The sequence below is a fragment of the Euleptes europaea genome, chromosome 2 (assembly GCF_029931775.1).
Source record: "Euleptes europaea isolate rEulEur1 chromosome 2, rEulEur1.hap1, whole genome shotgun sequence".
In the NCBI taxonomy this organism is placed as follows: domain Eukaryota; kingdom Metazoa; phylum Chordata; class Lepidosauria; order Squamata; family Sphaerodactylidae; genus Euleptes; species Euleptes europaea.
The window spans coordinates 97376728-97399535 of NC_079313.1; the positions used below are offsets into that span (position 1 = coordinate 97376728).

Genomic DNA, 22808 nt, shown 5'->3' on the forward strand with positions numbered 1-22808 from the left:
AGATGCAGTCCTGGTACTAGTTTTGAAACTAGGTCAGTTTGAATAGGTGCTGGTGTAGCATAGTGTCTAGGAGTGCATAATTTAGGAAATTGTTTATTCAAATTTCACCTCTGCTATGAACTGCTAGATAGCCTTGGGCAAGTCATCCTCCCAGTTCCAATCTACAATTCAGGGATAATATTGACCTGCCTTACAGGATTGTTCTAAGAATTACAACAAGAGCATGTATGTAAAACCTCTTTACACACTGAAAGCACCATATGAACTCCAGTGGTATTGGATAGCTTGATGAAAATGTTGACCCAGTGTGCAGCTGCTGAGAAAAAGGCAAACCCCATGCTGGCTATAATTACAAAAGGAATAGAGAATAAAACTGCCCTTGTATATCATACTGCCCTTATATAAATCAATGGTGAGACCACACTTGGGATACTGTTCATAGTTCTGGTCACAGCATCTGAAAAGGATACTGTAGAGCTTGAAAGAGTACAGAAAAGAGCAACCAAAATAATCGGGGGCTAGAGTAACTGCCCTATGAGGATCAGTTAAAACTCTTAGGGCTGTTTGGCTTAGAAAAAAGGTAAGGGGAAACATGATAGAGATCTATAGAATTATGCATGGTGTGGGGACAGTGGGCAGGCCTCTCTCATAATACTAGAACCTGGGGTCATCCACTGAAGTTGAAGGTGGGAGTTTCAGGAGAGAAAAGGACTTTTCACACAGCTCATCATGGAACTCACTGCCACAGGATATGGTGATGGCTGCCAACGTGAAAAACTTCAAAAGAGTGGGCAAATTTATGGAGGACAGGGCTATCAATGGCTACTAGTCATAATGACTACTAGCTGTAATGGTGTGGTGGTTAAGAGTGGTGGACTCTAATCTGGAAAACTGTTTGATTCCCCACTCCTCCACATGAAGCCAGCTGGGTGACCTTGGTCTAGTCACAGTTCTCTTTGAATTATCTCAGCCTCACCTACCTCACAAGGTGTTTGTTGTGGGGAGAGAAAGAGAAGGAGAATGGAAGCCGGTTTGATTCTCCTTAAAAGGTAGAGAAAATCAGCATATAAAAACCAATTCTTCTGATGCATATCTACTCCATCCAGAGCCAGAAGCAGCATGCCTCCTTAGTTGCTAGGGAGCACGGGTGGGAGGTTGCTGTTGCAGTCATCCTGCTTGTGGGCATCTTAGAGGCAGCTGGTTGGCCACTGTGTGAACAGAATGCTGGAGTTGATGGGTCTTTGGTCTGATCCAGCATGGCTCTTGTGATCAACCAAGAGACTTGGACAATGCACCAAGTGTGAATATCAAGCACATTTTCAAAGGCTAAGCAGCTATCACAACTGTGGAACTTCTTTCGCTTAGATTTTGACAAGTGTGAGTTTTGGCATTTTCAAGAATCATGCAAAGGCTTTGTTCAGACTAAGCAATATGGATATTTAATTTTAAAATATTTTTTAAGTTAATGCTTTTTCTTAATGATTTTGATGCATTTTAAAATGTTGCTCCTTTTCCCAAGTCCTAGAATTGTGGTGGTTTAGGAAATGGAATAAACTGGTTCTACAGCAAGGGAATTCTCAGTATCACAAAACATCTGGAGATCAATTGAATACATCTGTGCAATTTGTCTCTAGGACCCAACAATCAGTCAATAGAAGATGCCAGTGGCCGTAGATCTTAGCCACCACCCCTCTCCGACACCAGTAATTCTATCCAACCCTGACAAACCATGATATCCAGGGTTGTGGGACCTGTGTGGTCCAATAGCCACACAGACTGGAGGGCTGAGCAGGGGGCAAAGCTGCACCTCCTCTGTTAGTGAAGCTGCACTTGCAGAAGAGAGGGTGATTTCAGACCCTACCCCCTTGTCAGGGCAGCGCTTCAAACCACATTGCTTTCACTCCATATAAGACCTGCAGTCACAGGAATCACCTGGGGTAGAATGGACTGCCATGGCAAGGGTTGTGTGGCAACTTCTGGCATCGCTGGATTGCTGGATTGAACCCAGTACCTGCCACTTGCAGATCACAAAATGGCGAAGAAAGCCCATTTCCTCAAATGCAGGAGTTAGATAAAGTTTGGAGAACTTACAAACCACCACTGTAAAATGAAGCAATGAAATCTAAAATGGAGCAAGTTCTTATTCTCAATGTTCAATTCAAAAGTAGAGATAATTGATTCCTGAAGAAGTAGAAGCAAAACCACTCCAAGGCAAAGGGATCTGCATGTATACAGCAGCGTATCCTGGAATTGACTAGCGCCACACTTGTCAAAAGGGATGACTATCTATGGTTTATAGGACTGGTGACCTCTGGCTCTGGTATCTTAAAGCAAAGAATTCATACAAATCAGACAGTTGTCCACATTTTTCTGCAAGGCAACTGGGTATGACAAAATTCCAAAAAGCTATAGAACAGAGCAGGTACCAACTGGTTTGCTTCATCCAGTACGGCATAGACAGTTTTACCCTAGCAGCCTGTGTGGCTCTCTCAAGTTAAAAAACAAAACCGAAAACCTCTTCTACTAAGAATTGCTGATAGCATTAGACATCATAGACCACTGCCAGCTCTTACATTCACTCACTGCTAGCCCATCCAGCTCTAGTACACTCATGTCAAAGAGGAGACAGTGAGAGAAACCAGCTCTAGGGAGTGATACATGGGAGGCTGTGCTTCATTTATAACCCCACACATATGCTGGAAAAGGTTCAACTTTAAAAAGCATTATATCGCTTACCTTATGGGCCCCTGTGGATGGTGAAGTGAAATTGCACGAGCACAACATGTCTATTAATCATCACTGTGATACCAGCGTGAGAAACAGCCCCTGTGGCTTATGCTCACTTCGAAGAAAATGTTGAGGGGGGAAGTTACCTCCTGGTAGTTATGTAGTTTCAGCAATTTGTATCTCTCCCTTTCTTATGTCATCATAAATGAATGCTAATATCAGGTGGTAGACAGTAACATAGCTGCAGGATTGTGATTCAAGGGATTTCTTCTCCAAAAATGAGAACCACATAAAATACTACTAAGAATAAGAATGTAGACCGGCTTTTTCAACTTTCTGATATTAGTTTAGGGAACAGAATGAGATCCAAATGTTGAGGGGGGGGGAAGGAAATTAAACAAAAAACTTCAACACATAGGAAAAGTTATAATCATGAAATCATGTGGGCAGCAGTACTACCTCACACTTTGCTACCAGCAGCCAGCCTCTTTGTGGGAATCAAAATGAGCCTTTGCGTGGTTAAAATTGCTATGTAGTTTTCTAGTGTAGGGGTTATGCTCTTTCTAGTGAAGCACCAGTCGCTTGGATTAAATGGACATCCTAGCAAAGCCTTTGAATGAAGGTTTGAGAGATGCATGTGGCATCCAACACTGCACAACCATGGAACAGAGTTTAGGCCTCACACTCCCCCCCCCCCAAATATGTGCTGCTTGGGAGTGAATAAGAAATAGGGGAGTATAAAAACTGAGCTGTGTGAATGCTTCTGGATGGTCAAAAGTCAAGGAAAGCATCGTTTCTGTCCACGGTACTTCGAAGACATTCCTCCCAAGGTACTCGTCTCCATCAAGCACTAGAAATAGTAAACCAATTCCAGAAACAGTTGCAAGCGCCAGTGACAAAGGCCACTTATTTAAGTTTTGATTTATGCCTCATCAAATGGTAATAGGGGGAAACTCATCAGAAAAATTCAACCCATTACATTTGGAAGGAGCTGGATCAGCTACTTCAGTGGTCTTGTGAGTAATAACATGTTTCGCTTGCACGCGGACCCAAGGTTTTGACGATCACACCCAAAGTTATGATAACCTGATATCCTGCCCTCTTGTTGAAGCTGAGATACCTCACAGACAACATGGCTCACAATGTTATTGTAATTCAGCTAATCACTACAAAAGAAAATTAACCACAGATTTATAATGAGACAACCTGGGAAGTTGCCTAATGAGGGGGGGGAAAGGGTCTCTTTAGAATTTTGGTCAATAAGCATTTAAATGTACCTTGTGTTCTGAAGAAAACTTCAACACACCACTTACCAAATTTATTGCTTTCCAGAGGGTCTTACACAGAAAGCAGTAGCTTCAAGTGGTACAGCTAATGTTCAAGTGAGCACAATACCCTTCCCTCACACACAATGTAAGCTGTGCGTTTTTAATCAATATAGACACTAAGGCTTAAGAAGGGATACTGCAACTCTCAAGCACCAATAACAGGATGTAAAATAAAACAAAACGAAGTCATAGAACTTGTCTTCCTTCACACCCTTAGCTGCAAGTGCTGTTGTTTTGGGGGTGCTGATGGTAGAGTTCCTGAGAACAATGGCTGGCCCAACCATTGAGGTCCTCTCAAATTTGAGTTAGTTGATGCCAGAGACCAGCAGGCATGAGGCGCTCAATCTTCTCCATCATGAAGCTCAAAGGTGACAAGAGAGTTCCAAAGAACTGAAAGATTAAAACAGAGAGAGATGCAACAAACATTGATGCTTAAGTCCAAACTTCACAAAAAATTATTCCTTCAGATAAAGGTCCAGGACAATTTTTTTCCCATGTGAGCATCACTACCAGAAACAGATTTTCTTGAAAACCAGTGAAATAATTTTAACAGTCCAACCAAACTAGGACATTAAAAGATCACTTCCCCAAATCAACACATTGGGATAAAGGGAAATCAAAACAACAACATTTTTGTATCTTGCAAAACCAACGTATTTAGACAACCTTTTGTTTTTAAAAATTCACAAAGTGAAATGCTGCCTCTGTCTTCTCCGCAAAGCAACTGATAACATTTGGAAGCAGAGGGAGATCAGAAAGGGGGTATTTAACCAAACTGCACCATAAATAGAAAAATTCAATTGATATTCTGAAAATCTGAAGTTTATCAAAGCAATAGATGTCTTGAACATTTAAGAATGCTAGCCTTCGTTCCCATTTTGTTCTTATAGCAACAATTCAGTCAATTCTAGACATTCTTTTCCTCAAAATTGCCCTTATTAGATAAAAGCAGAGAGTAGAATTTTGATGACCACAGAATCCTAAAGAAAATACAACTGAACTAGGACAGAAACCAGAAGTAAAAAATTTCAAACCGTTAGCTATAATCATTTAATAGTGTCTTCATTTCTGTTTCAACTTTATACCAAGACAAACGTGCACGATACTTGACTTTCAAAATAAACTTTTAACCTTGTTCAGCCCTTTCACGTTCAGCGTTCACGTTACTTTAAACAATAGACTATCCCATCTTCTTCTAATTGCCTTCTGTAATCTGCTAGGACCTTTCCCTATTCTTCACATTGGTAATTAAATCCAGAAAGTTAATGTTAAAAATACTACTTTGTGCCAATGGCTTCAGGCCGAGGCAAATGGGCTATCCACAATTGCCTTGACATAGAACAGTTTGTGACTGAGTTCCAACAGTATATTAATGGAACTTTTAGTCACAAGATCATTCTTAATATCCCAGGAACATACAGAAGCCAACCTTTAAATTATCAGTCTATGAGTGGCTTCTCTCATATCAAGAACACCGATTAGGATGCTGATTAGCAAAGCAAGAAAATTTGGCCTGTCAGTTCTACCCATTCAGTTTGTGGGAGAATATCTCAGAAGTTTAAATGTAGAATTGTTATTCATTATACCTTTCCAAGTCATATAACATTCTCACAGATAAGCAAAAGCTTCAACTGTTTATAAATCTGAGACGTTCAGCAGCTGTGTAGTAACTTAATTTTTCAATGTCACTTAATGAGCCTCAACAAAACAGTCCAGGGATTTATTCCTATTACAAAATCTGTTGCCATAAAGATTAGCAGAATGAATGTCCTGGGATTCAGAGGTCTACTTGGCATAGTATTAAGGCTCCCAAAAAATATGCAGAGTTCCAAAATGATTGTGGGAGAATCCTCTGAAGCAGATGGCAACAAGATGACCCACAGACTAGAACTGTCACCAAAAAGTCACTTCAAGCAGGTTTTTGAGACAAATTTGGAGATCCCTGCTCAGTATAAACATGTGAGGAATTAAGGGGAATTTTAAAAAGAGAGGCAACTAGCAAACTAGTGGTAGGCTTCCACACATTGTTAACACAAAGCTGCCTCCCTAGAACCATTACTTTAGGTGAGACCCTGACAAATTCTACAAAATTTCAGGGTATTGAACCCTCTAGACAAAAGTGTGTTTGTGTGCAAAGGAACCTTAAACACACAAGGGTTACCAAACTATGAGTACTGGTTAATCCAGCATACAATTAAGATAACCATTATGCACCTGGAACTTCCAAGAAACTGCCAGATTCTCTGTAATATCAGTGAACATTAGGTGCAAGGGGTTTATGAACCAATGCATGCTGTGTTCTTGCAACAGAGAACTCAGATACACCATGACCTGCAACTGCATACACAGAACATTCTTGAAACTTAAAAGGACAGCTCCTGCTTGTAGAGAGCACAAGAATCCATACATGCTCCTTGGAATCAAGAGGCAAAAGATTCAGTTTCTATGCCTAAGTAGTGACAATGTTCTTGAACATGTGCAGGTAATTACTTCTGTAGCAAGTTCTTAGGCTTTTAGTGTTTCAGTGGTATTACCTTTGATCTCGGATCAACAACTATGCAAATGCCTCAGGTATGGAATAACAAGGTGGGATGGGGGCAAAAACTTAATACTGAAAAAAAGCCCCATCTATATATCTAATTCCCAAGTGGGGCCCCCATCTGCAGATACCTACATTCGCTGATTGGGGCCACACTTAACCCCAGATTTTTCTGCAGACTCAAGAGACTCCCTAGGTCTGCAGAAAAATCTGAATTAAAAAAAAAATCAGAGGGGTTAAATACCCCCTCCCCAAATTAAATAAAGTGTTTTCTGAGCAAATGCAGAGAACATACTTCCTTTTGATGGCACATCTTGGAAGTGCGATGGGTCTAGCAGTGGCGGTGGCAGCACAGCTGGCCTGGTGAGAGAGTGGGGCTGTGGGGGGAAGCCATGCCATGCCCACCCAGAGCAGCTCTAGGTAACACCCCAGAGAGCCACTGTCAGTCTGAGTAGGCAAATACTGACCTTGATGGACCAACAGACTGATTTAGTATAAGGCAGATTCATGTGTTCATGGGGGATTCAACATGGGATGGGGTCTGCAATGAGAAGGGGAAAGAGCAAAAACCACTTTCCCCCTCAAACTAGCAGAAGATGACTTAGAGCTCAACCCTATATAAATACAAAATATTATGTATTGTAGACAACTGGGGCTCTTAATTCAGGTTGTTTAAAATGATAACTTCGTGTGGGGCATTAACTAGGTAGTATCAATAGATATCTTTCTAAATCACACCATTTCCTGAAATATATTAGATGTGCAGTATTAAACACACTTACGCAGGAATAAATCCCTCTGAAGTGAATGTGACATCTGATTAAAGATACCTGGTATCATATTACACAAAGCCTAATCAATTCCTCTGTCAACTGTATCGTCAAGAATGCAGGGGGGCAAAAGACTGACACCACATTTTACTCATTTATGGCATCAATGAAAACAAAAATATTAGGTACTTTCCAACAGCTATTAACCAAAAGTGTGATGCCACAAGACAGAGTCCATGTAGAGATAGATGAAAGAAAATCACCACTGTAAACAAGTTGATGAATAGATATGTATTACAGAGTGAACAAAACTTGCTTGCTGTCATAGCAGAATTCTATAGTTCTTCTAGCTATAATAGGTAATCCCAAATCAAACTCATCTTCAGTCTGCTCATGTGTACAAGGATTGAAACCTCACAGCACCAGTCTCAGATATTTTGCATACCTGGTAAATTGGTGATCAACTTAATTACTCTCCTCCCCCCACACTTGGAATGAAGTTAATTTTTTTTAATGACCCCTCCCCAAATCCAGATTAAAGATAGGAAAACAGTGCAAGCCCTGTAAATTGCTCCCAGAAGTGATTGCTTCACGGTAAAGCCAGCACCTTTACTTCTATTTTTAAGTATCACCACCAGCAGGGCTTTTGAATCAGGTCATTGTTGAAGGAGAACAAATCCTTTTACTCTTTCCTGCACTGCTAGATAAGCTACCCTGAGATGTGAATGGAAGTGAGGAAAGTGGACCTCCTATGGTCCACATCCACAGTACCCCCTCCTTGATATGGCAACAACATTTCTGACTTAGCCTTTACTTGGGCTAATAAACGTAACAACCAAGTTAGCTGGAGGTTAAGCGATCACATAAACAAGCTCAAATAACAGGATTCAGGTTTCCCACAGTGATATCCAAAGCGTCTAAAAAAGCAGGTCCAAGAAAAATCTGTAACTCCTGCTGCATCAAAAAAACTCAACAACTATGTGCCCACTGAATCCGATGGAAAGCTTCCATTCGTTTCAGTTGAGCAGCTATGTGCCAGTGCTGGGTTTGTGTTGTTGGCATATTCCATTGTGTATATGCTGTAGATATTAAAAGACTAACTGTGGGTTTTGGCTTCTCAACAGCTTTTTGCAGTTTGGCAAGAGTCTTGTCTGGCAATTTGATTGTAGAGGAAACAAATGAAATATTATCCAGTGAAAATACACAAGTCATCACTGCTCCGCTAAATAGATATTGAGATTGTTCTTCTACAGGAGTACATAGCTGACCATATGGATTAGACAGCTGAAATGTATCTAGCATCTTCTCTCTGCAGTACACAGAAGAGTTGGATGGTGTGATAGCCACCTACCTTTTAAAAGCAATACTGACTTAGGATCACATTTAATATCAGGGAGCAGAGATGAAACTGTATGAGCTGCCACTACCAGATCACTATTACTGCTCCTCCTGCACTCTTAAAACAAGCAAAGGTTATGAGGAAAACCTTGTCTAGGCCTCAAAATCATCTATTTGTTGTAGTCTAGATGCTGAGACTCATCTCTCTCTCCCCGCCCAACCCTCCCACAGTTAGGGCCTACTTATACTGTTTCTGGGTCTGCCCCAAGTCAAACCAGATCATGTTGGGAGACTGCTTTACCAGGTTGATACTTGCATACACACTTTGTATGAGAGACCAATACAGCCCAGTGTAGAACAACTTACAGGTATTCTACCTAGAGGGATTTCTAATTTGAAATGTATTATTCATCCTATACACATGCCTGGGCTTGTATAAAGTTATCTATCTATATTTGGTCATATATTGGTATATTACTTGTGTGTGTATTGTATGTGTTTTTATTTGACCACTGATGAAGGCTTGAAGGCCAAAGCACATATGGTCAGTGTGATTTAAGTCTATCAACCTTATGAATTGCCAATGTGCCTTGTTTTATCATTTTTAATGTTTTTAACCTGATTTAAGCACCTTAAAATAAAAATAATTTTCTATTATATATTTTTACCTTCTCCACCCAGCCTTGGGTACCCAGCATCACGCAACTCCCTATGCATGTTTGGTTTGACAGTCAGATCCAGAAGCAGTGTAACATGTAGCTAGGCCCTCAGTTGTCAAAGCGTGAAGATCTGCTTTACTTGATTTAAAAATGTAAAAGCCACATGGTAAAATTATTTTCACATTTCAAGAAAGAGACAACTGAGTTGCTTATTCTATTTTACCTTTCTGCCACAGTGCTCAAGGTGCTTTACAACTTGAAATAATGCCAAGGAAACATAAGGCAAAAGGGGCAAAGGATGGGAGGAAGAGCGAAGGGGATAATCAGCAAATTCAATGTCCCAATTATTTCTCTCATTTAATACCCAGAATAGGAAAGATGTAAACAGATGTCTTCAAAATAATATGCAAGTCATAGCATGAAGATAAGTTTCAAAAATTACTTACAGTAGGTTCAATACTTTATTTGATTTAGAGATTAAAAATGCCCAGCAAGGCCCAACCCCCTATACATTCAGCATTGTATTCAAGTTGTGTTAGAGGTTCAAGATGGCTTCAACTACACGGCTGTTCAACTGCTCAAGGTCTTGCATGGTTTAAAAATGAGAACAAAGGAAAGCCAAAATCAACTCTCTTTGCTAAAATGAAAATATTAGGGAAAGGATGAGCTCCATTCCCAGCAGCAAGGCCAAAGAAAACCCTGAGAATCACACCTCTTAAAGGAGACAATGCCTCTTGTGCATGGAGACCAGATTCTCAGCATGGAGAAGAAAGAGGGAGAATACACAGTATCCCCGCCAAGCTGTCTAAACTCTCCCCTTGCCAAGATGAACCATCAAGAGCACATTTCCAGCATTTGCACAGCCCCCCTATGGTCTTTTTAGCTTAATTCAGCACTGGTTATGACCTACAAAGATCTTAATAGCCTGGATCACTCACATACTTCAAGAGACCAACTCCTTTGTATCATTATAACCATTACCATCAGCAAAGCCCAACTTGACCGTACAAATCCGCATGCAAATTTCAAACAGCAAAGACACATAAGAAAGGCATTCACAGTGACTACCACACAATTGTGGGATTTCTTTCTGGAGTTCTGAAAAAGTCAGAACCAAAATATTTTCCTGATGAGTTGCAAACCTTTGGACTGGCGTCCAAAAGTTAAATTTAGCAAATATGGGGTGATTTTAATTTAACGGGATATTCTGTTTTTATTAAGTTATTCTCCATGTTTAGAGGTAATAGCTCTGAGAAGAGGTTGCCAGGGAGAAACAACAGGGGTAATCTGTAGCATTTTGACTTCTTGAACGTCTTCTGATGCATTTTGTTATCATTGTAGGGAAAAGGATATGGAACTATAAGGATTACTAGTCTGATCTAGCAGGGCCTGCCTTACGAGCTCTTCTAATATGATGGCAGCTATAATATACAATTTCTCGCCTAAAAATGAAGATTTTACTTTCCCCCCAGAATTGTTTATTCATATACAAATATCTATTAATTAATTCCCATATGATTAATGAAGCAAAATTTCTCAACAGCCATATTACTCACAAAGTTAATTATCCAGAGCCACACAGCAAAGTTTACTCAGAGGCAGAAGAAACAAGACTGTCAGTTTACACTTAAATAACTGGACCACATTTTGTTATGAGTAACTGATGACTTTGGTATCAGCTTCACTGGAGAGATCTTTTCCTATGGTCTGGAATGGAACTCTTTCAGGAAAAATAACAGACTACAAAATCAACATAAGCCAGTGCTAGCCTGCTCTGTTTTTCCAAATGAGGCGACTCCTAGGGAAACTGCTAGAAATAATCATGGTGGCAAAACATTAAATTAAACAAGAGATAAGAGATTAAAAAGTTCCCATCTAGCGGTATTTCAAAAGACAATTTTATACCAAGTATGCAATATTTGTTTTTTTGCTTACGCATGGTAATCAACGTGCTTCCTGTGCAAACAAGGAGGTAACAGAATTTTTAGTTACAGAAATCCAGCAGGGAACTTCACTGGGCAATTATTTGTTAGTATAACATTTGACCTTGTATCTCTTTTGGACATCATACAAACTTTGCAAATGCAGTCCTTCAAGAATTAATCAGGCAGATAGTTATAGCCTCGTTCCTCCAAAGACAGCCAGTTATGAACAGCACACAAATGCACCGCTGGCATCCAGCTATGTTTTCCCACATAATAGTTAACTAACCTTGGTTACCAGACTTATACAATTCAAATGCTGCAAGCAAAAACAGATTTCATGCAATTTTTGCATTGAAGACAAGCTGTTTTGTTCTGGTTTCGCCCTCATTTAATGTATTACCTGGATGCAGACTATCAACATTATTTCTATCCAAGTTTATGCTATTGCAAAATAATGATTTCATGCAAACTTATTCTATAGATCCTCAGCCAGTACTCCAGAGTACAGTAATAAAGAACAGTGTGATAAAAACTGGATATCTCAGAGTAGCAGTTCTGCAACTGTGGGTCAGGATCATAAAGCAGAGCAGGTGGGAAGATGAACAGGATGAGCTGGGAGAAGACACTCAATGGCAGATTTGGTTTTGCTTCTGCCTAACATGCCAAATGGCCATGAAATACAACCTGTTGCTAAGCAATGCCCTATATTTATAAATACTAAACTTGAAAAGTTTGTTTAGTAATAACTAGAGATGGAAAAAATTCTGGAATTTTTGAAAACCGGGGTGGGGGCAATTTTAAAAGAAAAATATAGCTATTCTGGGGAAAACTGACATAAAAGCAGTGTTTACTTTCTATCAAAGCTAAACATTGAACTGTGTTATCCTACAATCCATCATTTATAACTTAGGTAGCATATAAAATTGCACTATTTGGTATCTTCTGAATTTTACAAGTATGATAATACAATCCTAAGTAGAGTTACACTTTTCTAAGCCCATTAACTTGAATGGATTTAGAAAGGTATAACTCTGCTTATATCAGCACGGTAAATGCCTCAAAATTGTTGAGCAAAATTATGAACATACTCTCCAATACTGAAAAGAACTGCAAACTGCTGTTACTTTGCATATATAACTGGGAGGTACGAAAAAATAAACGTTGAAAATTGAAAAGGCTGATGAAATTTAGTTATCAAGAAAGGGTTTTCAGAGGTTTAGATTGTAGGTTAAGATAGATTTTAGTCAAACTTATAACTTTGTAATTCTAAACTACTTGTTCTTTTTTAGTTATTATTGAATTTGTTTCTGATATTGACTCGGAAGCACAAACCCTGGGAAATTTTATTCCCTTTCCCCCCTATTTTTTTTCTGTATCCTATATTTTTCTAAAAATAAAATATTAAAGAAAAAGAAAACTGAAAAGGCATTTTGTAACAGAAGAAAGTATACGATTTGAACAAAAATAGTCTTTGTCACAATAAGACTAGCACCATATTTGGATAGCAAGTTAAAACTTTATAATATATTAAACTCCTTAATACTGTATTATCATCACACACATTGTAGACAAAATTAGTCACATCTAAACAATAAATATACCCTTACAAATACTGTGCTTACAGTTTATACAGGAATCTTCTAATGTTGTGTAGATTGTCGCATAGTTAAAAAAAATTCACATTTTGAGTAAAACTTGGTTAGAAACCATTTTCTCATTCCAAAACATAAAATATTTCAGTGCTTCTAAAATTTCCAATTTTTTCCTTTGGAAGAAATAGAAAAAAAATTCTTGAGGAAAAAACATTTTCTTCTCTCCCAAAATGTTCTGGTCTCCCCTCCCACCACCACTTCACATTTCCATTGTTAACTGAGGTGAGATTCCTGCATATTACATTGGGGACGGAGAAAACAGTATGAGGTTACTTTGCAGGTGGGTCCCAAAAACGACTGTAAGTTTAGAAGTGGGTTCCACCCCAAAAAGTTTGAGAACCACTTTAGAGAGTGGTTTGGAACTTGGTAAGGCGGTCATTTAGACTTTTAGAGTGTGTGCAGGAGTACTTAAGAATCACCATAGTAAATGAGACCAATAGCTCATACAGAGTTGTATCTACTCTGTATGACAGGGGAATGTGTTATTTTCATTCCTTTCAGTAGCCAGTATTTATGGTCTTCTTCAGCATCAGACGATACTGGCCTTATTATCCCAGTTACAAATCAAGAGAGGAAAGTCTGCAAAGAACACAAAGCATAGCAGGACAAGGGAGACAGACACTCTGGTAGACGACCCACAAGATGACAAATACAGTACCACCCCTAGCAGCTAAGGAAGGAGGGCTGTTAAGCAGATCTCTGCTTAATTAAGTACTTGGCAAAGAAGGTGTTTTAGAATGATAGATCACAGCTACCTCCACCCCACCCCAGCTGTTGAGTCCAGGCTGACACTGCACCAAGAACCCTGAGGGATAGAGAATTAGCTTCTAGAGATCTGTAGACAGAGCTCTTAGTTTCCATTCTTAGTGTCACAACACACTTTAAGTAATAGGGTTGCCAACCTCCAGGTAGTAGCTGGAGATTTCCTGCTATTACAACTGATCTCCAGCCGACAGAGATCAGTTCATCTGGAGAAAATGGCCGTTTTGGCAATTGGACTCTATGGCATTGAAGTCCCTCCCCCAAACCCCGCCCGCCTCAGGCTCTGCACCAAAAACCTCCTGCCGGTGGCAAAGAGGGACCTGACAGCCCTATTAAATAAGCTCTGAAGTAGAGATAATACTTACAGCTTTTGCAAAAATGACCATGAGTTCAGGGAACTGGTGAGTGAGGAGGGCTAACATTGCTGTGAAAGAGCACAGCCCGGCTGTAAAATGGATGAAAAAAGGAAGCTCCTTCTGGGGATAGACGGACACATCGTGAAATGCTGGAACAAAAAACAAAAAAAAAGGTGACGATTACTTAATGGTTCAGGTATTCAGGGATAACTTTATAAATGTCATGATTTAACAGAGGAAAATATATTGAAGATTAATCTAATGTTATAAACTGTCAGACTTTTACGGATACATTCAGATTTTTTAATACATTTAGAACAAAACACATGGTTGACAAATGCTGAAATATAGCACAATGCTAATTACAGTTTCCAAAAACCACTAAAATATGATCAGTTTTATTGAAATGTAGGGTCTGTCAGAGTGGTCTGGGGTTGGGAAGGTGTTTATCATTCCAGCAGTATGATGTGACCTCTTGTGTGTGGGGGGGGGGGGACGGGACAACGACAGAAACACTAAGTAAAGAATGTGCCTCTCGATTTTCAGTGTTTCCTTGTAAAACGCCACAGAACTTATATAAATATAAGGGCCAGTTCAGATGTTTGTAAGTCATTCTTCCTGAACTAGTTTGAATTAAACTGAGTCAAAATTAAATGAAATTTTCTATAAGAAAAGTGTGTCCAAAATGTATTCCACACCTTGATAGCACTGAAAAAACACTTAAAGCTACTTGAGGGCCCAAATTCCATTAATTTTATACTTTACACTTGTATCTTTAAAAAGATAAGGTGTATCACTTAATTTTTCTCAGCTGGGCCAACAGTAATAACAGCAGGCTGAATGAGTTGCCTCATCTCCCTTTCCCACATAGCCAGAAACTACAGAGAGTGACTATACCCTTATCTCCTTGGCACAATTAGCTCTAGCTAATCCATACAGGGACTTCTAATTACGCCCATCATCTTTTATAAATCCAAGGCTCCTTGAAAAACGATAAAAATTTAAGCTGGAAGCAGCATGAACAGAAAATTTCCCACAAACCTACAAACTCGGATCTATCTTTTGATATGGGGAAAAAATCTATAAGAATACTGAATACATTATTTGCAGTTATGTGTACACCAGTGCAAGCAAGCCCGAATGGAGTAAAAAACAAAAAAGTTCTTTCATTAAAAAAAAAAATCCAACTAGCTGCATTTTTTAAATTTTAGAACTGCTGGAGAGTTGTAGTGTAAAAGCGTTAAGATGATTTTATTTATGGATAGTTTTGTATTTAAAATTTAACAGGAATGCGTGAGTGATTGTGCTGAAATGTCTGCATACATTGCAGTTTAATTTTACCGGGAAACCCACGGCTTAGGGTTAGTCACTAGCCAAGGCATTCCTTGAGCAATATCCTGCATGAGTGAGAAATGAGTAATTTAGAGCAGTCTGGGGGCAGATTTTAATTAGTTTTTAAACAGAGCTTTTCAAGGTTTTTTTTTTTTTTTAAACACTTTTTATTGAACCACATATATGCAAGTGCCCTTGTGGCAGATATGCTTTGGTAATATGTGCGCCGCACTTTGCAAATGAAGGGCTCCACATGATGCAGGAATTAACACTTAACAGAATCTCACCAGCGCCTAGCATGAAACAAAACCCTCATTATAATGTAACAGGGCAACACAGCTCACACATTCAGCCAGTGAGAAGTATATTTTCAGGTTGCTTTACAAAGGATCACTCATGGACTAATATCAAGATATTGATTTACTAGAGGAGAACCTCTTTTCTGATCTAATCAGAGACACCAATGAAGAACCCTGAAGCAGAATGACAAAGCTGGAGACCTTCTATTAGGAGGTTCGATATAGGTGGCAGCCTGTATGTAGCATTTAATTGATAATTTTTGGCAAGACATTTCTGACCTCCCTTCTTCTTCAAATTAAGCAAATGTGTTTTTAGGCTACATGCTTGAATGGCAAAAAAAAATTGGCACGGCAGCTACTTGAAAAATCTCAGCGTTCTCAATAAGAAAATCTACAACCCATAGGAATGCTAAAACAGCATTACAGGGTAGCGCACAGACACAAAAGCCTTGAGTGGAACCTGTAGGGTCTCATAAGATGAATTATCAGACTCATTAACAGTCAGCCACTAGCCCCTATAGCTTCCACAAAAAACAATGATTCTCCTCAACATGGAGCATCTTGAATCCTGGTATAATTAAACATTTTTGTGCTACTAAATGTTACTTACTTCCTATATGGAAGAACTGTCTAGACCAGTGGTTCTCAACAAGGGGGGAATTGCCCCTCGGGGGGAATTTTAGGGTTCGGGGGGGGGGAATTGGGACCACTATTCAGCAAAGTGTGATGTCCTGTTGATTATGTACAATCTGTAAAATTGTAGGGGTTGTTTTTGAGTTAGACTATCTTGGGAAGGGGGGAATTATATTCTGAACAATAGTGAAAGGGAGGAATGGAGCAAAAAAGGTTGAGAACCACTATTCCAGACAGAATGAAACATAAGAACTATAGCGAGATGCTCCTATATGACAACTGCACATACACAAAGAAGAACAGAGGCACGTGCAACCATCTTTCATGGCAATCTATACAATGCTAATGTGCACACAGCTAGAAACCATGTAACATCTGAAGCCTTACTAAAACGATTAGGAGATTTAGTTGGTGTGAAGGGCACACTATTCTTCCCAGGACATCAGAAATTGCCTGTGAGCACCATTCCCTCTTCTGTTCCCAACCAGATTCATTTGAGAGTACTCTTTTTGACTGTGGAACTTTAACTATCAATTAATTGAAGTTTCAATTTACACACATTTTTAAAGTGACAAATCCCAATCCCAATCAGAGAAGTATAAAAGTCCAGTGCCAAATATGTCTAGCACACACAGAATTCTGTAGGTCTCCAGCACGGAACACCAGTGTGATTCTGTGCTCATCAAAATTATCCTGGCTAACCTTTTTTATCATTTGTTATTGTCATTTAAAAGCCAGAAAAGTAATAGAGTTTTTTTAACAAGATATGAAGCTCCGGACACATGACAAATCAATCAAATAGGTCAGATCCCCACTAAAATTTATGCCAAGGAAGGCACTTTCCCGCCTCCCCATCCTGCTGCAACCCACCAATCTTCCCAAAATGCTGCTCCTGAAGGACAGAGGACCCCCAGGAACAGCATGAGAGGTAAGTAATGGGGTCTGCAGCAGGGTGGCAGGGAATAAGCAAAAACTGATGTTTGGAGACAATCCAATGTATGGAAACCTACGCCAGTCAGGAATGCAAGTCTTCAATCAAGCTGTAAAGGTTGGTCTCTGCAAGGATGAAGCAGTATCACGGGTAAGTACAGACACCATCACACTTTCAAATACCTATGTTCTGAGAATCTTCTTTAAAAAGGACTAAATGAATTTGGTAAATTCAGAGTCTCTTCCAACCAGAGAGAAATGCTCATTGAGACTTGGGGATAGATTGTTGAGAGAAACACAGTTTTTATCACCGTCACGCTCCCAACTAGCAGCTGCCAAAGAGAGAGGAGGCCATTGGCCAGCTCTGGGTGGCTGGTAGGGAGGCCAGTCATCCTAAGATCTTGGTCAGTGATTGGCTGGGCAGCAGCTGAGAGAGGCTAGGTTCAACCAGCTGGGAGAGGCTAGGTTCAATCTACATGGATGGCCCTTTAAGGGCTCTCCTGACACCCAGCTGATTGCCAGTATGAGGAAAGGGAACCATAGGGCAACAACAAGCCCCTGCCCGGGGAGTTCTACTCTAACTGGTGAACAGAAGCAGGTAAGGGGGAGGAGCCTGGAAAAAGGCATGTTGGGAAGCAGCCCCCACCTCCTTGAGGATGGGACCCCACCCACAGGAAGTGGGAGGCAAACAAGAAGCAGGCACAGCGTGTGAGGCTGCCTTCAAAAGGGGCATTGAACAGGGCTGATGAGGACATACATGGTTTCTTTCCCCAGGCTGCACTGGAGAGGGCCAGGAGAGAAGACAAGGACCCAGATGCCATCTAAAAGGTTAGTAGGGGTGGTGAAGTGCAACCTTGGTTCTATAAAACCAAGTGGCAGCATTGAGCCAATCCTGAAGTTAAGTAAAAACACAAGAGGTGGCAATTATAACTTGATTTCCTCTTGGAAGCGCTAGAAAGAGAAATTCCCCCTCTCAGTCATCTTCTCATTGCAGAAGTCACTTCAGCACAACTCTCTCCTGTACCACCGCAAAGAGAGTTCTGGAATCCAACAGGCCATGCAGGAAGAGCTCTTCCTTAGACCAGTGCACCCCTCCATGAAACAGGAGCAGTACAGGCAATGGGGAGAAGTAAAACTAGCCTCTCCCATACTGCCTACAGTTTGTGACAACATGCACTGTGTGAAAAGACAACATACCACAGTGGTTCTCACTGCACAACAATAAGGGGGAAGGGGACGCTGTTCTTAACTGTTTTCTATACCTCTTTTACATAACTGCACATCAATGTTCAGGTATCCATACTATCCACAATGCACTTGTATGTAGGAGAACCAATGAGAACATTACTAAATATACTTACCGTATATACTCGCGTATAAGCCGAGTTTTTCAGCCCAAAAAATGGGCTGAAAAAGCCGGCCTCGGCTTATACGCGGGTCAATACGGGGGGAGGGAGGAAAGAGGAGGGAGGAAGGGGGGAAACTTACCGCCGCCGCCGTGCCGCTTCCTGCCGCCGGGAGCGGCCTGGGGCAGCCTCCTGCTGCTGCAGAAAGGCTGCCCCGCCCCCCACCAGGCGGCGGCGGCGCTTCTCCCCGCCGGGAGCGGCCTGGGGCAGCCTCCTGCAACTGCAGAGAGGCTGCCCCGGGCCCCCCCAGGCTGCGCCACCGCTTCTCCCCGCCGGGGGCGTCCTGGAGCAGCCTCCTGCAACTGCAGGAAGGCTGCCCCGGCCCCCCCGGGGCAGCGCCGCTGCTTCTCCCCGCCGGGAGCGGCCTGGGGCAGCCTCCTGCAACTGCAGAGAGGCTGCCCTGGCCCCCGCGGGCGGCGGCGCCGCTTCTCCCCGCCGGGAGCGGCCTGGGGCAGCCTCCTGCAACTGCAGGAAGGCTGCCCCGCCCCCCCGGGCCGCGCCGCCGCTTCCTACTGCCGGGAGCGGCCTAGGGCAGCCTCCTGCAGCTGAAGGCTGCCCCGCCCCCCCGGGCCGCGCCGCCACCCCCGCCGGACCCTCGCCGCTGGAGAGCCCTGTAAGGCAAGCCTGCGGGGGGGGGGGGGAAGGGGTTATAAGCCGACCCTCGGCTTATACGCGGGTGACTAATTTTTCCCCATTTTTGGGGAGAAATTAGGCACCTCGGCTTATACGCGGGTCGCCTTATACATGGGTATATACGGTAGACAGCAGACTATAGCTGAATTATGAGAAACAGAACAGTTACTTACTTGGTAATAACTCTCTGTCTGCTGTCTCTGTACAGCTGGGATAGGGATGGAATAAATGTCCCTTCTCTAATGGATATGGGATCATTCTAAATGCTGAGAGAAAAAAGACAAAAAAAACCCCAATGACTCTTGACCTATGCAAAATTCACATTTCTAGCATCTACTAGGGTTGAAGTCATTTCTGCATTCTATATAGCACCTAGAACGTGTTATTACTAAATGCAGTAGTTTGTTGAGAAATCTCAGAGGAGAAGGAGTGTGGAATTACCTATGTTCCTCTCCAGATAACAAATGGTCAGCATGGCTACCAAGGCAGTTTCAGTTGCAAATCCAGGATGGATGTCAGTTGTAAACCATCCACCTAACCACAAATTAGATACCAGATAATAGGTGGAAAGATCATCTGCTAATACATCTGGCTTCTTTACAGAGGGGCCTGAACACAGCTTCCTTTAAAAGTGGCATCATCTTTCCCTCTCACTGACACTGAATCTCCCAACCAATTTATACTCTTACAAACTTTCACATACAACGGTAGACAAGGGTCCAATGTACAGTGGCTGCCCACATTTCCTGAACTCCCTCTTGGCATCCAAACACAAAACAAGCTAAAAATGATCTAATAAAAAGAGAGGATGTCTCTAATATTGTTCGCATCCAGCTAAAACGGGATGAGAATTATTGTAGTCTATTGAAATGTTTATTATATGTACCACTTTGCTTTTATTGCATTGTCTTCTGCTTTTGTGATCTACTTTCTGCATTATGGTATGTCACACCTTAGACTTTTTTGTTGTTATTGTTTGCATCATTTTCTAACTCAGTAATCCTTGTCCTATTACATAGTTTATGGGATTGTGTCGTCTGGCTTAATTGTCTCCTATGTTTTGTAATCTGCCTTCAGTTTCACCAAGAAAGGCAGGTTATAAATAATGCAAGCAGACCTATATTCCATTATAGCCTATGGGGAGTCTTTCCTGGGCTTGCGGGTAGACCAACTTAAGAGTTCATGTGGCAAAAGTTCAGACACGGCTATGTGCGAGGGACTTATCTTCGCCTTGAACCATGAGGAAAGGTGAGATATAAATATTTTAATGAACAAATACAAAACAGATAAACTTCAGTCTCCGAAACTAGCTATTTTGGTTTGGAGGTAAGCAACAGGTCTAAGACAGTTATGATGATAATATAAAGTCAATCAAGCTTCACACAGTACCTATCTGAACAGCAAGAAGAAATGGCCCTTTAAAATATCAACTTCAAATGAAAGAGAAATTTGCTCACATCACTGACAAAAGGATACTTACTGCCTTCCCATGTACAGTGCAAGAGATTAAGGGCCCCTTCTATTCTTTTCCAGTGCTGGAGATGGAAGAAAGCATATGCCACTGCTTCGCTATCACCACGTTTCAGGATGTGTTCCGGAGGTAAAATTAAGCTTTTCATTTCTAATAAGTACTAAAAGAAAAAGCATGAAGTGATACAGCTAGTTCTTAGGTGCACAATCCCCCAGTTTTTTCAAACATTATGTTTGGCTCAGCTCTCTATACCACTGCAGCAAGGAGATCCCGCCTGTGACTGGAACACAATGTTTAACTATTATTCAAATACAAATTAATAGTCTGACAAAATCCTCACAGACATGCATGCATCGTTCTAACTCCCAAAGAAAAGGGAAAGGACATAAGATTTGTAGGATTTGTGTTGTAAAAGATTACCACATTAATATTTCAGATTGTAATACACAAAGTGGTCCTAAAGAATAACTGCTGATGTAGGCAAAGTGGAAGCTAGGTATTTTAAGGGGGGGGGGGAATGAGAGAAACCTTTTGGTTCACATGGTGGGACATGCATTTAACCTCCCAGTTTTAGCACTACATTATGAGCTAAAGCTGAACCCCAGTTCTTGGGAGAATCTTTTAACCCCCAAACTACTCAGCAAAGACAGCCAGCTGACACAAGTCATAAGAAAAACTACAGTGGTAGACAGGGTCAAGTAGCCTTTCATCCAGCAAAACTTAATCAGAAGCACTATAGGCATACCTAACCCTGGCCCATCCCTTTTTTGTTGTTGTTGCATTCAGCATATTTGAACACACAACATGCTACTGATGTGTTTTTAAACCCCAAATATGCATAAAGAAGTAGAAGTCTTTTGATTTTTTTTTAAGGGTAGGACTCACCACTTCAACCTGAGAACTGTTTTTAATTGTTGATCATATATGACTGGCTTTCTTCCTCCCTCAACCCCAGCATGAAAAATGTGGTGGCACAACTGCTGAGTCACCCTTGGTAAATCAGAGTACATCGCAATTGTGTATCCCAACAAATGGGTTGAAGACCAATGGAACTGGACATAACACTGGGTCACACGAACATTAAAAGTAATGGGCAACTGTTAGAAGTAGCTATTGAGGTCAATATTTCAGGAGGAGATGATGGTATTTCCTTCTTAGTTGGGGTATCACACTGGTAAGAAGGTTCTCATTCGGTTCTTTAGTAAGAAAGTCTTGGAATTGTTACAGTTAGAACCACTAATCTGACTTTGTCTCCAATGATTAGTATCTGTATGAACCACTCGCTCCACAGATGGAAGGAAGGCTCTACACCATGAGCAAAAATAAGATAAATGTCACATTTTTTCTCCTAACCTCAACATATTTAATGACTACTGTTATTCACACAACATAATCTAAGCCCTTCCCACAAATGCAAAGAATTTGATTTCTTTTTAACAAAGAAATAAAAAAAACCCAAATGAATGGCTTTTTAAAATATGCTGATTGATGGATTAGCCTGGCCCACTCAGTAATGGCCAAATATAGTACCATCTTTGATTATGAGAACCAACGATTCCATCAGCTCTCCCCAAAACTGTATAAATGCGGCCAACTGACCAAATTATTTCAGCAGATGCCACAAACCATGAGATTATTTACTAATCCAGTTCAAGGGACTTAACTTCTTCCATTCAGATTCTTGAAGGAATGTAGCCAGGGCTCTGCCCTGGTCAAATAAAGCACATTTACTGCCTGGCTAGGTTCTTCTCTTAATGTCTTGGGGCTACTTCTGGGAGGGTAATATTCTTACTAATCCCATTTAATCCTCTTTGACTATTTTTTTGACACAGTAAAGGATCACTCACATAGGGTCACTGTGGGAAAATTGTCTCAAATATCTGACCTCTGACATGACTCCTCATGGTCTCTGCAATGACTAGCTTGGTACTGAGCTGGATTTCATAAATAAAAGAAGGAGAATGTAGCATCAACGGTGAAGCCTAGACTAAATTAATGTCTTGTGTGATTGTGAACTCTCCAGATAGGGCTAAAGTCTGCTTGTTCCT

General features: G+C 41.0%; 1 protein-coding gene across 1 annotated transcript in view; it reads right to left on the minus strand.

Moving 5' to 3' along the window:
* Positions 1–4255: 4255 nt before the first annotated feature.
* ST7L (suppression of tumorigenicity 7 like) overlaps positions 4256–22808 on the minus strand; it is a 53390-nt gene continuing 34837 nt past the window's right edge. Inside the window, exons 12-15 of the mRNA XM_056845417.1 lie at positions 20770–20920; positions 19463–19555; positions 14066–14205; positions 4256–4445 (exon numbers count right to left, since the gene is read on the minus strand). Coding sequence (XP_056701395.1) covers positions 4350–4445; positions 14066–14205; positions 19463–19555; positions 20770–20920 — 480 coding nt within the window. The 3' untranslated portion in view covers positions 4256–4349. The remainder of the gene's footprint in view (positions 4446–14065; positions 14206–19462; positions 19556–20769; positions 20921–22808) is intronic.